The sequence below is a fragment of the Aphis gossypii genome, chromosome 2 (genome assembly GCF_020184175.1).
Source record: "Aphis gossypii isolate Hap1 chromosome 2, ASM2018417v2, whole genome shotgun sequence".
In the NCBI taxonomy this organism is placed as follows: Eukaryota; Metazoa; Arthropoda; class Insecta; order Hemiptera; family Aphididae; genus Aphis; species Aphis gossypii.
In genome coordinates, this window is record NC_065531.1 from 53,837,737 (window position 1) to 53,855,396 (window position 17,660).

General features: G+C 28.2%; 1 protein-coding gene across 10 annotated transcripts in view; it reads left to right on the forward strand.

Annotated features, from left to right (window-relative positions):
• Nucleotides 1-17,660, forward strand: part of LOC114131113 (high affinity cAMP-specific 3',5'-cyclic phosphodiesterase 7A-like) — a 111,454-nt gene that overhangs the window by 87,114 nt on the left and 6,680 nt on the right. For 9 of the 10 annotated variants that reach the window (XM_050198964.1, XM_050198963.1, XM_050198965.1 and 6 more), the window contains 7 exons: nucleotides 2,920-2,983; nucleotides 4,175-4,270; nucleotides 8,975-9,075; nucleotides 12,705-12,836; nucleotides 12,995-13,165; nucleotides 14,609-14,849; nucleotides 15,833-16,887. In XM_050198964.1, coding sequence (XP_050054921.1) covers nucleotides 2,920-2,983; nucleotides 4,175-4,270; nucleotides 8,975-9,075; nucleotides 12,705-12,836; nucleotides 12,995-13,165; nucleotides 14,609-14,849; nucleotides 15,833-16,887 — 1,860 coding nt within the window. The remainder of the gene's footprint in view (nucleotides 1-2,919; nucleotides 2,984-4,174; nucleotides 4,271-8,974; nucleotides 9,076-12,704; nucleotides 12,837-12,994; nucleotides 13,166-14,608; nucleotides 14,850-15,832; nucleotides 16,888-17,660) is intronic. The other variant, XM_050198970.1, reaches the window with a different exon arrangement.

Here is a 17,660-nt window from a genome sequence, read left to right on the forward strand (position 1 = left end):
ACAAACGCCACCGCCACCACCACCATCATCACCTCCACTACCACCACCACCACCATCACTACCACTACTTCTAACCGTCAAGGTAAAATTTGTCAAATGTACGCGTTTAATGTGTTATTTCAACGTTGTTATTTGATACTTTATACGCAATATTTCGACGTAAAATATCGGTATAATTATATACACGGTAATGTATACTCGTTCATGTTTAGGAATAAAAAAATAACCTAAATATATTTTTTTTAAGTTTATATACACCTAAAGGCTACATGCCTATACGTCTGTGATGTTTATAATGATTTATATTTTTTTTATGTTTTAAACCTAAATATAAGCAGTTGTAATCATCTTCCATTTGTCGCCATTATCGCCAATAAATCGCTTAAAATTTATCGCATTGCATTATTTAATTTTTAATTCATTATATTATAACTAATCTAAAATAAGCTGTTGATATCTATACCGCTAATGATCACATTCTTGAACAAAACCACAGCCCAAAAAATATCAAATTTACACTTGCTTCAACTCATCACTCTGATAAGCACATTTTCAAGTTGTTAAAAACAGTTTTTAACTTAAAAAGCAAAATATATAACAATACAAGTTCTCTAAATCAACAATATACCAACATATATCATAGAGTATTATTCTACTTTTAATGTGAATGATATAGGTTAAATAACGTTATGATTACCAACTCGGATGATACACTGGACAATAATAGCTCTATCGATAATGACGTAAATGATATCAAAACCCGGGAACGTTATTACGAATAAAATTCAGTCTCCGTTTTATACGATTTAATCTGCTACCGCACAAGCGAAATATAAAATTGATCAATACCTTATAAACACTTCAAATCAAATTTGATGGCATAACGGTAATTATTGTTAAACTTCAACGCATTGATTGTATTATACAAAAGTTGGTTAATTTGTCCTTTTACTTCTTGAATCTAAACGCAAATCAATGAGTAGATTTGTTTACTAAATTTACCCAATTTTTATTGATTTTATTATACTGAACTACTAAATAGTATCAAATATTAATAACATTACTAGGTACTCGTGCTGTATGAATAATATATTGTCAGAGTTTGTTATTTCTGAATTTTAATGAAAAATTAAAATTAATTTTACTAGAATTCCGAAATAATAAACTCTGACAATATATTTCACTAAATCACATAATTTTTCCCTAAAATAAATATTATAAAGAAAAAAAATGTAATTATTAAATCTTTCCATCTTTCATCGTCTAATTATTATTTAAGAATTAAGTCCCGTTTTAACTCCCTATTTATCAATAGTATATTTAACATTATAACCTTTTATTAATTTATTTTGCATGTATGCATATTGTATTGTGTAAGAGTATTATCAAATATTCACTAAAACATAAATATAGAAATATTTGAATCGCTTAATCGTTGCTGCAGAAAATTAACTAAAATTAAACAAATCATCATTATTTTATTTGTTTATAAACGACTTTTGGTAATAATAATGTTAAGAAATAGAGAGAAAGGCATTTTTTAACAATAGAACATTTTATGACATATTATATTATAGATACAAAAGTATCCAGATTGTGTTGACTTTTATGTGTGTTTATATTGAATACTTGAAGACTTAAATTATATCCATCGGTATTCGATTCATTAAAAATTTCCTTTCGTTCAATTTCTATGTTTTTCAATTATGATAAATTGTTTGAACTTTTGACGCGTTTGAAGTAGACATCTGAACGATCTGGAATCTTATAAACTTCTTTGAGTAGTTCACCCTTTGGTAACACTAAACAAAAGGGTCTATACAATTTCTGTGCCAAAGTCTTAAGATTTTTTTAGAACGGATAAAAAATAGAAAAAAGTGAAACAAATAAGATTTATAGACGCTATTCAAAGATTCCTGGATTGAAATTTAAAATTCCTTCATACACTTTAAACCATTTTCACTTATTTTCTGTGTCTACTCTATGTCTTAAAGAACAGTTGTTTTACAAAGCCTTTTTGTACATCACTAAGCATTACAGTAGACGATAATTTATATTATTATTATTACTATTTGTTTGAGAATATTGAAATATTCAACAATGAAATGTAGTTGAAATGTTTTATATTATATAAGAACACAAAATTATTACGTCATGAAAAAAAAAATAATAATAACATTTAAATGGATTATTTTAATATTGTTTGTTATATTTAATTATATTTTATCAAAATAATTCAATTTATAGGTATAATACATAAAATATAATATACATTATATAATATAGTTTTTGTAAAATTTATATACCTATGATATCTTTATTAGAAAGTAATTTTACGTATAAATTTTATCCGAATAAATAGGTATATTATTTCTGTATAATTTAATAGTTATGTTTGAATTAATTATATTACTATTTTTTCTTTTTTCTCTTATAATACTCACATTATTTCATAGTTTTTGTAAAAAAAACTGACTCAAAATTGTAAGTAGTTTTGCTTTATATTTATTACCAACTATTAAGGTTAACTGTTAAAAAACATTAAATTTACGCTACTAACATCACAGTAATCTTACACATTTATTTAAAATGTATTGTATACTATTTTTCCGACTTTATTATTTTAGCTTTTCTTAAGTATTTTCAATTTGTTTTATTTTTAATACATTAACTAGTGAAATATCTCCTATCCTAAACTCTCAAATACATTACGTAAATTATAATGTTATTATATTAGTAAAGCTATACGGATATTTATTTTAACATTTGTCTGTATAAATATAAATACTATTTGTATACGTATACTACATATTTGTGTTGGAATTCTAAATTCTAAATAGCACATTTAATATTATGTACAAGTTGTGTAATTTCTATATATTATTAACTGACATTTATGTTATTTTATTTTATTCACAGTGTGTGCTCAAGCACGTCTGGAAATGGCCGTTCAACGCTTTTGCATTAGACACAGCTACAGGGGGTAAGTAGAAAATACTGTTTTTATATTTTCCCGTTAAAACATTTTTTTTTTCCTTAAATTGTTAAAATAATAATGAAAAATGGATTTTAATATTTTCATTGTTTTTTATGATGGTTAAAAGAACAACAATGTTCATATCTGCATGTCTTTTTATCTTACCCCTTACGAACTATAAATAATTAAACATAAGCATTCAGTTTTAACATTAAAAAAAATATATCCGTTAATAAATTGCTTTATCGGAATTCAATGTTAAATCTTGTAAAAATAAATATTGACTATTATACGAACGTCATAAACAAATTTCTATGTAACTACTCTCACAAAAGATTATTTGAATACTGATAAAATCATCGTAATCTACGGAGTAATTTTCTGTGTTTGGAATCAAATTTTACAACCCTATGTCATATTTTAAATGTGACAATATGTATATATTTGTATATTAATAATATAGTTTTGTGTTTGGTCGAGTCGTGTTGAATTTCAACATTCAAAACATGTTCAGTCGGAAACTATCCCATGACCCGCTATAAGTATATTATGCCGATTTTTCGTCGTAAAGTTAGACGGTAAACCTTTGGAAACTGTTCTAAAACAATCCCTTCGCGGATAACAGCAACCCAGTTGGCTTTTCACACGTTTAACTCCGCCGTACATACACTATTCACGCGAACATTGTACAATAATTAAACTGCGTACTTACTGTTTTCGATGTTTTCTATGCGACAACTGTTTAAACTAAAAATGTTAATACTACGTGTTTGTATTTAGTAATAACAAATGTTTAGTTATGTTATTATGTTAAATGCATTGCTGTCATTCTTTTTTTATTTCGTTTATTTTTTTATTTTTGTGTAAATACACAATGCACAACACTTACTCGAGGTAAAGTAAATTAAAATAACAATAAATATTGAAGTAAAGATATTTATATAAAAAAAACAACAATTGATATCAGTTCTCAATAAAATAATCATTGTAACTAAAATGTTATGAAAATAGTCCAATATCTTAATTTGGAAACTAAATATTATTATAATGATATTGAAATCAACATTTTATTTTTGTTAATTTAACGCAAACAATAATAATTATATGTATCCAATAAACTTCACTTTATTATTTTAAGACATCAATAGTAATAGTTCTCTTCATAATATTAAAGATATATTTTAAATATTTTTATAGGAAGATCGCTTCCAGTACTTTGTGTTCATCTTTTCCATTGGTACGGCCTAATGGAACACTTCAAGTTAGACGTGGTCCAAGTTTGGAAACTTTTTAGTAAGTATAGAAAAATATAATTATGTAAAATTCATTAGCATGATATAAATATTAGGTACTTAAAAATCGTGTGTACTGATGTAGAATTTCTTTTTAATTTTAGGACTTGAGATTATATACTTACGTATATAGTATAATATGCTTCATGTTCTTATTTATATTTAAATGTATGTGTAAAAAAAGCTTACATGTCCTCAAAATATGCTATATTTTATTTTTGTTATAGAAATTATTTTCGCAATGACATAATATTAAAAAAAAATTTTTTGTTTTATGTTATAAAAGAATATAATAGAATCATATGTGCATTGTGCAACAAAATAGAGTTAATTAAACTTATTAAAAGTTTTTAAAGCTGTCATGATTTTTAATTACACGTAAAAATATGGAATCTAAAAACTTTTTATAAATTTAATTAAATTTATTTAGTTGCACGTATGATTTCATGATATTTTTTCATTAGGTGTAAATTAAAAAAAAATACTAATATTTTATAAACTTATTTATAGTGTATAATATAGTGTAGAGCGGTATACATATTTTAAAATAAACAAATAATCACAATAAAGATAAAATTCACTAACTTTTAGATTTTCTAGTTATATCCAAGAATTTGTTGTTTTTATAATGATTTAAGGTTTTAAAGGAAAATTAATTAAAGTATTATTTTTCTTACCATGGAGGCGATGGGTTATGACTAATGAAATCAAAAATTAATCAAATACTCGTAGTTTTCAGTTCCATCATCATAGTCCAGACATATTCTTTTTATAGTTAAGTACTGTAGGTAAATGGTTTTTATCACTTGATTTAGAATAGATACATGATATCTTTTTAATCATTACATTTTGTTACCAATCAATATATAATTAATTAAAGTTGACAATGCTATTATTAAAAAATATGAACTTATTGAAATTAGCTGTTTTTGAGATTGAAAAACAGTAAATACGTATTTGATCATCGCACTCGACAACTTATTATGAATATTGGCAACCAAACTGAGACCCCTTTACTTTTTTTTATTTTTTGTATGAAACAAGAAATCGTGAAAAAAATAAATAAGTAGTATAGTTATTGGCGTTGCCAATTATACTAAAATATTTTCAACAACGTTAACCTTCATTCACAGAAGTGAGTGTTTTAGTATACACCTATAAATTATACACCAATCGCAACAATATAAGAATTTTATCATACTCCAAGTGACCATATTTTAGAAAAACGAAATGTACATTAATATTGGTTAGTTTACACAAAACAAAAATTTAATATACGTAGGTATCACTGTAAGTGTTTGAAATAATTTGTGCTTACGCTTGCCACATCTTAAATTTTTATTATTTTCACAATATGATTGTGATATTATTTATTTAAATGTATAGTGGCGACAATGTTTTGTATAATATCATATGCACAATATGTACGAAAACTGAAAACAATTTTGTTTTATTCCGGTCAGTAAAAAGTCATTTATCTTTATTTATAAATTATTGTATATATTAAGATGGTAAACTATCAACGTCTATTCATATTTTTATTATGACACATAGTACCTTTTATGATTTGTACCCTAAAAGTACGTGATTTGATCGATTTTGATACCAATAAACTGATGTCAGCATTTTCTTTTACAAATTCTCCATCGTTAGGATTTATTATATTATTTCTATTAAATATGTTGAATAATGTGAATTTTAAATTGACGAAAACAATAAAAAAGAAAGCCTTATGTAGATATATTTATTTTATTTATTATTTAAGTCGATTTTTTAGAACTGCAATGTACAAATAAATTATAGATATATATATGTATAATGTATATACATATATATATATATATAGAATATAAATTCATGTACAGATATTTTCAGAAAAAAAAATATTTTTATATAATAATATTTTATCAAATTCGTTAATATACATTTCATTAAGCTGTGTAATAAAACACTAAACCGTTGTCTATAACTGTATAAGATTTTAAAAAAATATAAGTATAATATAACTGTCTTTATTAAGTAGCATCACAGTACTAGTTGAATGTCAATTCAATGAAATATGCGTATGTAGGATACATTATAATGTCTTGAAATTATATAAAAAATTTTTTTCGTATTGAAAAAAAAAACCAAAAATTTCTAAAAAATATAAGCCCTCCTAACGTGACGTAGCTCTCTATTAGGGAATATCATTTTTATGTTTTTTATAATCATATTTTCATATTAATTATTCATTAGGTAGGTATCAATGTATTAATTTTATTATTTTTTTTTGGAAATATTTGTAAAAAATTTAACTATCGATATAAAATACTCTATGAAATACGTATCGTACCTACGTTAAATATATTATCATGTTCTTTTATATTAATCTAGCTATTCACAAAATTATTATGTAGTGTACTCTACTTTAAATATATACATTTCTTTTAGGAATTTATTCTAAATTATAGTATTTGTTCAATTCTGTTATAAAATAGTTTTATCGACTAATTTAAGTATTAATATATTATAAAATCACAATCATATTTTATGGTTAAAAATTGTGAAAATAATCAAAATACTCATATATTATCTTATTTGGCAGTGGAGGGTACCTATTATAGGTACTTCCACAATAATATTGCAAGTCCAATGTATATAGCATTTCTGATTTTTTTTTTAGCACACCCGGGGGATAAAGTGACTTATGATATATCAGTGATACGTTTCAATTTGAAAGTGCATACTATTTTTAACAGTTTGAAATAAATTTTACTTAGCCAGAAACTGCAGATACCTACAATCCAAAATAATATATTTTTATTTAAATACATAATAATATATTATATACAAATAAAATGTATTTGTACAGTTCTTTGGAACTGGCTCTCTTGTTATTTATCTAATAATGTCTTTGATCTTTAACGTCTACAACAATTTTTAAAACGCCCAAACATTTTTTTTTATAAATTTAATTTACCATAGATATTTATACCTTACATACATTCACATTTTTTACAAATATTTTATCTGAAAATTGTAGATTTTAAAACTAAGAAAAATATAAATTGACTACGTATACTAGGTCATAAGTCATAGTACATTTAACTACCTCATTATCAAGTATACGGTTCTTAATTTTAATTATTTTGAGACCAATATAACATGTATTTGTTTATGCATATGAAACTGATTTTCATTGATATTCTGTGAAAATATTCAAACATATAAGTTTTTTTTAAACAACAATTACAATTCATTCATACAAAATGTGTCATAATCTTATGCTAAGCGTGAAATATTTATGAACGATATTGTTATGTAAATTATTGTTATTTTTAGTTATTTAAATTAACCTTAGTTTATTATTGAAGCGTTTATTTTCGGCACTCAACTAAACTTTACTGCATACTACAATATTATGTACACCTAATGTCTTGCAAGATGCGTTAGCTGAAAAACGTTAGCCATTAACTCTAAAATTGAAACCAAACGTTATTTATTTGTTTTAATTTATAAGTGGCTCCACTTAATCGATATAATTATCGTAAGTGTTCGGGTTTACAAAAGTTCTTATATTGCACATTACAAGTATTTTAACCGCGAAAAACTTCATCTCTTATTCTGCTCGCATCCTCCCACTCGTAATGACATGCCACACGCGTATAGTTTATTTAGTGTTAGCGTTTATCGTCCAACGTGTGTATTATTATCTATAACGGTACGGATTCAGCGATGTCTTATTATTATGCTAATGTAGTCCGGTCCTAGTTATTTTAGGTATTTTGGGTTTCCGCAGAGTTTATCGTATATAATCCCAAGCCGCTTTCGGAAAAGTTTCAATGGGAATATCACTTTCAATACTATATAAAATGTTTGAAATTATAAGTCAATATGGCCAGCATGTAGAATTAGTATACTCATCTACGAAAGTAGGTGATGATTACTGTTTGAATTTATAATTGAACCATGCTCGGTCTATAATAGTTTATTAGTACTTGTATGAGAATTAATACTATTATGAATTTATTACTGTGTTCTAAATCAATTTTTTTTAATTAATTTTCTAATACTTTAATTTTTAGTCTATAATATTTATGTTAAAACTGGTAAAGAATGTAAAAAATAAAAATATATGGGAATCATTAAAAATGTAATTTTAGTTTATGCTGCAAATATGTAATTCACACAGAAAATTATACTTACAAACGATCCTATTGTTTTCAAACTGTTTTTGTTGCATAAAAGTACACAAGAACGTGTTTTCTAAAAAAAAATAATTAACAAAGTTTTAATTTTAAAACACTTAGGTTGACGTTTGAAACGTATAGGTGATAGGAAAATAGTTTTTTTTTGTCATATTTAAAGGAAAATATAAATGGCGTATTTTCAGTCGCAATCTGTATATTGTATATTATGTATGTGTATTATAATACATAGTTCAAACCACGAATCTAGCCCCAGAAAAAATAAAACTAATTAATTGATGATATTAAATCGTAGATTGTGGGTCTATAGTCTCTATACAGTTATGAAAATGTACAGAAGACTTATATTACTCAACCTTTTCTCGAAAACAAATACTAGAACGTTATCATAATATATTATTATTACATATTTAAAACAAATTATATTTATTTTTATGAATATCACATCAAAAATAAAACTCATCGCTTATAATCTAAAATCTCCAAATGCTTATTTCTGCATTATTTGTTCACAGGTCTTATAGAAGAAGGGTACCACAGCACAAACCCGTATCACAATGCAATCCATGCTACCGACGTGACCCAGGCAATGCACTGTTTCCTGCAAGAAGACAAGGTTAGAAACACCTATTCGTTGTAAATGTATTATATTAGTATATATAATAATATAATATATAATATAAAATATATTATTATATTAAACGGGTTCTTGGATTTCATAATTTGTGTACTATAAGCTGAGAGTATCCTGCTATTGTCCATGTTATAGACTATAAGTCGAGGAAACCGATTATTCTTAGTTGCTTCCTTTTGTTTTATTCGCAATTTAGACATTTTGAATGTATTCCTCTGAGTGTATTTTTAAGCGTGGCCATTACATTTTTATAGTTGTCACTTGTCATAATAAGCAGTGCTTAAATTTTGAAAGAACATTAATTTCCATTCTAATAGTTATTATTATACATTATGTGTTTATATATATGTACATTAAAATGTATAATTAGCTTATGTATATATGTACATATTTAAAAATATGTTTCTACTTAATATAAGTAATTTTAACATCATTCGATTTAAATAAGGCCTAACCAGTATGAGAAAACTGGGCGAGGGATAATTTTCCTTAAAAAAATTACAACTTTACAATAATTTGTCAATAAATAAAAAGTATAAACAGTTATATACATTTGAAAGTTTTCACTTTTGGGATTATTTTCGTTTAATTTTTATTATATATACCTATAGGTAGTATGATATTGTTCTGTACTATAGGAAAATTTTCGAGTATAGCTTTATTCAACTATCGTTGTAAAAACGTTGCACACGCGTAATTATTTTTATTTTTTGTTGAAAGTTATTTTGTGGCATTCGTCTGTAATATAGCTTTTTATTTGTGTATTGACTTTGAAGCATTGGAGTGTATAGAATACATAATGACCGCGTGTGCTCGTGACACTTAATAATTCGCGAACCGTTTGATTCTACTACATAGGATGACATTCAGTAGTGGACCGCAAAATGTAAAAACGGTACCAATTATTTAAAATGTATACTGTATACGTTAACGGTTTTAATGAAAATATTGAATTATAATTAATTTTAAATTTATTATATAGTGAGTTAAGAGTTTATATGTTTAAAGTGACTTTTAAAGTATATGAGGTAACTAACTACTACAAATATTTCAAAAATGTTCATAGTTATTTGATGGTACTCAAATGGAATTAAATTTATATTTAAAACATTTTGGAGTCAATATTTTTTAATTAATTTTTTTTTTTAAATGATAATAATTTGTATTTAAAATATTTAAAATCACAATTCCTTTGCTTAAAAATATATAATATTCAAATAAAAATAGTTATTATTTTCACAATATGCTTACAATTTTAAATAGATAGTACGTTAACTTAATTTTAATTATTTAATAGGTATTACTTTAAATTAATATAAATTTCCATATTCACACTTTTATCATTAAAACAGTATGTAACAATATTTAATCGCATTATACTATGTATATGTTCGCATATTATTATTATTAATATAATCGTTTGGCGAGAAACCAAGTTTTCCGGTTTTACCGCAATGGTCTCATGGGAATTTGAAAAAAATACCACGGTGTTATATCCCGTATTTATAATTAAATAATAACAGTACATTGTTGAAAATCACAACAGTATTTTTACAACCGGGGTTTATTCGGTTTTTACATATTATGTATATAGGTACCCTAACCTAATATAATATAATGTACCTATAACCTAACCTAACCTCCGAGTTGTCCAAATATTCATTTATTTCTATAACCTAATCTAGCCTAATTTTCTTTTTCATTTTTTTTTCGTCATTGCCTTAGATTCAGTAAAATAATTATGTTTTTTTTGCTCTCGTTACTCTTAAAATCTGTCCGTTAATTATCGATATTATATTACATTTGACTCCCCTGAAAACGGCGAAAATTATAGGACTACAAATCCTATAAAAAGCTCGTGCCGTAGATAATTTATATACATGTACGTACAATGTCTTGTTTGTTTAAGTATTTTTGTAATTCCTTATCGTCGACATAATATATATAAAAATAAAGCTCCCATGTATTTTTGGAACGCGTATAGAACTGAAATCTCTCGTTATTATTGTTTGTGTGTTTTTTTTACTATTGTTATTATTACTAAACCATATTGACAGGTTTAGTGCCGCTCACAAATGCCACACAATATACTTGCTCAGCCGAATACGGAGCAGACGGTTTATAAGTCCCGTGGCTTGCCAATGTCGCGAAATTATTTCTGACGAACCTCTGTGGACATATAATCGTCCGTTGTTATTATTATTATAATATTTTTTTATTTTTCTTCTAACCTTTGCTAGTTTAATTTTAGATTATTTTATTATTCATTTGTAGACACCTAAATACAAGTCCATAACATATATATATTTATATTATATATTATACATATATTATATATATACTGTTTACTGTAAAAATATTTAATATTTCCGCCATTTAACGATTGAACTACGCGTGACAGAATTGTTTTTATTATTTTTATCTTATTAATATTATTATTATTATTTTAATCTATAAAATTGTTTGCAAACACATTTTTTTAACTTTTTACAAATATTTATCGATTTGAGTGAAAAATTAATCGCATTGAATTTCGGTGTGAAGAAAATATACATTTTTAAAAATAAGTAATTAATTTATTACTTAATATGTACTTATATTGCACATATTTTCATATCACAAAATTCTTTAATTTGACTATTTACGGAAGAAAAAAAAATAAATACTACTTATTATAATAGTTGTTGGGTTAATTATTATTATGATTTTACTTATTAACTTAAATAATAACTGAAACATTACTATTATAAGTGAATGTAGGTATAATCTTTCTTCTTGTTATTAATTGATAAATATTTGAATAATTTTTAATAAAAATAATCATTAAATATTCACATGAAACTTAATATTAATTTAATTTAATATCTTTGTTGATTAGCATGAAAACACAAACATTTAATGGCGTCATATTCACGAATAATAATAACAACAATCGTAATACAATAACTCAACGGAAAATTATTTAAGTCCATCAAAACATTTCTTGCGATGCATTTCAATGCTTTTTCAATTTGTTTAGTACTTTTAAAGCGAAAAGTTTGTTAATATTTATATATACTTTTTAATTCGATAGGCTTAACGTTCCGTTATATCGACAGTCGAAGACTATACTACAACCATAGATTGTTTTAGCTTATTAAAAAAAATCTTAAATACTCACATAATAATGTATGTTTAAATAAACATGTATTCAAGACAAGTGCATAATTGATTAGGCACTTCGAAAAATTATATTAACTTATTATTCGGAGAGATAAATAATAAATCGATACACGCGTATAACGTAATAAATCAATCTACCTAGTATATTATGATTGAAAAATTATGTTTTAGTCTAAAACTGTTAATTCGTTTTATTTTATGATGTCCGATAATATTTTGAAAAACACAGTAATTCATTTATTGTGATATAATATAACAAGTCGAATTTGAACAGTTTTTGATTATTACGTTGTTTGGTATAACACAAATATTTTCCATGCAATACCCATACATATTGTCAAACTAATAAACTATCGTATTGTATTATTTCGCATCTTATATGGCCAATATAAAAATGAGGATTGTCAAAATGTGTAGTATGTTTATTAATTTTGCCTTTTTTTACATAGATCAAGAACTTCTTGACGCCACTCGAAATCATGGCGTCTCTTATTGCGGCTGTTGCTCACGATCTCGATCATCCCGGTGTCAATCAACCGTTTCTTATCGCCACCAGCAATCACTTGGCTACTCTTTACGAGGTGATATATTAAATCATAATTTACTATATTTACTCATTTTTCGCTTTATTATTGTTATTGTCGTGCAATTGAATGCCTTTATTTCCCGTCAATCATTATATTGTTTTATTAATTTACTTTTATGGTTTTCTGTTTTATTTTTATTTCCATTATTTTAGAACACCTCGGTGCTAGAGAATCATCACTGGAGGTCGGCGATTGGCTGTTTGCTCGAAAGTCACGTAGCTGAGAAACTAAGTCCCATAAGACAAGACCTCGAATCGCAAATAAGTTCACTGATCTTGGCCACGGATATTACGAGGCAACCAGAATTTTTGAAGAAATTCAACGTAAGTTTAACCTCAAAATTGGTTTATGTATGTAAAGGTGAAAAAGAATGGGAAGATCGCTATATTATCATTTATTTGCATTCTCAAAGGTCCATTGGGCCCCGGAACCGTAGACACTATATCGGTGACCCACTTTAAACCATAATAATTCAACCCTTCTTACTCTAAAACTTTTTTAATTAATACCTACTAACAGTAATTGTATACCTCTTAAATTAAAATAATTAATAATACTATTAAAATTATAACGTACACATAATTACAAGTTGTTTAAACAAAGATACAGTAGTCGCATCAACCTTCGATGTTAAATCATAATTTAAACTTTGACACTTATAAAAAATATTGTTATTTAATGCAAATAGTTCAAAAACACCTAATATTAATTATTAATTGAATATTATGTTAATGATATTAATTTAAAATGATATTACCATGCAATATGCACTAGATTAAACTATATTGTTGGTAACTATGATTTTCACTAATTTATCTTCATCATATTAGGTACATATCAATACTTAACAAGTTTATCATTATTGTGATTTAAACATTTTTTTTTTCTATTTCTTTTGAATGTATAAATAATATTTTTTAGAAAGAGTGATAAGGCTCCTAAATTATGCCCCTACTCCCTTTATCCTCCGTGGTTATATTATTGTTTAGTATCTATTTTTTGTACATAAAACACATTTGAAATGCTCCAAAAACTTTTTTCATTTATGCGATCTCGTCTTTCCATGTTTAATTCATGAATTCCTTTTCGAAAACGGGACGAAAAAATACTTTTATTATTTTTTTCTACGATATTTTTTGCCATAAAAATATTTAACATTCTCCGAGTATGAATATTTAATGTGTTTTTCTAGATACGTGTAAGTACGATGTATGTAATATACAGTAGATATATATTCTTGTTTTTGAATGTCTTACTCCAATGTTGGTGTGATATTGATAAGTTTTTGTTGTACTCAGTACATTTTGAGTTAAATTACATTCCGTAGTCTTATTAAACAGATGAATCTATTATTATTATTATTTTCAATTGCTTTAGACTTCGAATACATTTCTCAAACACCGGGATAACAAATATTATATTTTAACTAAGAAACTACATTTTAATTAAACGTACCTATTATTATTACAAAATTATAACAAATTTATTGTACACTCAGCCATTAAATTATTTGCTCAAAATACCTTTTCTAATAAGTTAGTTAAGTGATTTAATTTTTAAGCAGCATTGAGTCAGTTGTCGCTAATATAAAAAAACATTGTAGATATTTGTGTAAATTTGGTTTCGGCAACAATACACACATTTCAAAGTTAATTTTATGTTTTAAACACAACGCGTATTAAAATAATTCACTAAAATAATTATTAACGTGTATCATATTATAATTCGTTCTTAACTATTTTTTTTTTCAATAAAAAATTAAACAGAATTATCTGGAAAATGACGAGTTGGACATGAAGGATCCGGAGTTGCGGCACTTCATTCTACAAATAGCACTTAAATGTGCTGACATATCGAACCCGTGCAGGCCATGGGACGTGAGTCGCAAATGGAGTCTGAAGGTGTGCGACGAATTCTTCAGGCAAGGGGATTACGAAAGGCAGTTAGGATTGCCAGTCACTGATATCTGTGATAGATACAATAATACGGTGCCGAAAATTCAAACCGGTACGTACTTTTGAAATTTTCTATCGTGTTCAAATCATTTTTAGGGTTAATACCTACGCCATAATAATATAAATAAGAAAGTATTCATGTAGTTTGTAGTTTATTATAGTTTGAAAGTCTAAGAAAAATTAACTAAATTATTCGTATTTTTATTAAAATTCAAGATATAACTGACGCATACCGAGGACTTATCTAATTGAAGAGAGCTAAATATAATGGCCAACAACCGAAAAAAAATGCGTTTAGTCTAAAAACAGCCATATCTATGTTTCATTACCTACAGTATGTTTGTATACATGCGCACGAAACGTATTTTTTTTTCTATTTTTGTAAACACGATTTATATTTTTGGTTTCATTATAATTTATAGGATTAACATTTAGTGTCTCTACTGCATTTGAGTATATTCTTGTATTATAATATATCATCAAATTATGAACCCTTAATACGCACGTAGGTACATAACGTTAAACTGATAAAAAAAAAAAAAACAGTTAGATATTAACAAGTAATAAATAATAGTGTATACACTATTTAATTTAAAACTATTGAAACATATATTTGTAACAGGTATTCATTATATAGTCTTGTTCTAATATTTAGGTCTAATGAATTTAATCGACATAGGTAATGAGATGACCGTCTTTATCGTGTAAAATTTAATTTGATTTAGCAATGCATTTGACATTTTATACTTAAGTAAACTACACCGTATACATAATTGTATTAGTTTTGAAATTATCATTTTATTTTGTTTGATATTATATATTATATAATTGGTTTAGCCCGTAAATCGATTTTAATATAGATTTTCGGAAAATATTGCCTATTATTCATATAATATAGTTTATTTATCATAATATTTTAATAGATACCTAATAGAAACAATATCATCGGTGTGTGTATACCCGTTCACCGAACGAAATCATAATGGTATAATATTATAGTTTATTTTTTCGTTTTTTTTTCCCCCAACACTATAGTATTCTTCAAATTCATGGTGTTGCCGCTGTTCAACTTGTGGCACAGGTTTTTGGACACCAAGCTGTCGCATTCGATGATGGAAAACCTGCGGAAGAACCAACAGCAGTGGGAAGAGCTGCGGGAACGCGAGAGCTGCGACGAGCAGCAACTGCTCGCGGACGCGGACGACACGATTCTGGAACCGGAAAACGAGCTGGACGAAGACGCGCTCCAGCAACAGCAGCAGAACCGCCGGGGCTCGCTTCCGGCCGTCATGCTGGAGACGGTGGACAAGATGGGCCGCCGGCACTCGGTGCCCCTGAACCTGGCCCGGGTGACCAGCGTCGGCGGCCACGCGCTGCCGTGCACCATACTGCGCCGGGACAGCCTGCAGGGCGCCGTGCCGTCCACGCTACTGGTGCAAGCGGAGAACCGTCGGCGGTTCACGCTGGGACAGATCCCGTATCTGGAGGAGGAGGAGGAGGGCCTGTGCATGTCGGTGGGCTCGTCCCGGAGCAGCGGGCTGCAGCGGTCGTCGGACGGCGGCGGTTGCGGCGGCGGCAGCAGCAACATGAGCAACGTGGACGACCGGCCGGTGAGCGCCGAGAACCTGATACCCGAACCGAGCATAGCGACCATCACGAACACGGCCGACGCCAGCCGACTGTGCAACGTCATACACGGCGTCACGTCGCCGGTGCTCGGCTACCAGGCGGCGGTGGCCGGTTCCAGGGGCCTGACCCGCCAGCAGACGTTCCCGCCCATCCAGCCGTACGTCCGCGCCCGGTACCTGTCCACCGGCGGCGACACCGCCGCGCCCTGTTCGTCGTCCAGCGGCGGCACGTCGGCCGTGTCCACGGCGTCCAGCCGGACCGGTTCGACGAGCAGCGAGGGCTGTCAGGGTAGCCCCGGTCCCGTCGGGGGCGGCAACGGCACGAAGCGCGACTCGATCCTGGACACGGAACGGACGTTCAAGTTGGCCAGGTTTTCGTCCGACAAGGACGAGAAGGAAAACGTCGATCCGGCGGCGCGGACCAACGCGGAAATCAGGCGCAACAGCAATCACGTGAACCAGGTGAGTGCCAAACGAGTCGGCAAGTTCCCTCTGTCCGGCCGTGCTAAACCCCCTAGCGGGTTTTAAACGAATTTTAACAAAACGCGATAATAAACACCATATAGGTCTGTGGAGTCCTAAGCGGACACAATTAAGTACATATAATATTCGTTAAATCGTTACAAGTCACATTTATATCGTATAAAGTTTGTTCACTAGAAATTTATTGACCCATAATTTTATATGAGTTGTAAAATTGATATTTCAAGTTTTTGAGACTCTGTGAATTTTCAAGCATTTTTAAGCATCACAAGGGCTCCGCGAAAAAAAAGTTTAAGAACTGCAGCCGTAGACGATATTAAAAAAAAAAAAAAACAATTTTATTGCGTTTTATGTTTTGGAATATATTTTTTGAATACTGGCTAGTACGTATTTATATTTGAATACGACCGTCGTACAATCTTGATATAAACGTTACTATGTACAGTAACTACGAACAATAAATAAATATTTCAATATCAACAAACGTAACTATGTACTGATAACTAATAAGCGGACGGACACGGCTGTGTTATAAAATTAAGTTTGAAAACCTAAAATTAATGATTTTTAAAATACAGAACCGATATTGTCATCAAATATTACACGTACATTTCTTGAGATTCGGATAGTGTTCACATGACTACGTGGTGTTAAGTTCATTTTAAAAACAATCAACCACCAATTACCCACATAAAGATAGAAAATAAACGCTATGTCATTTTTGAACGAAGAGTATTAATAACGAATTAAAT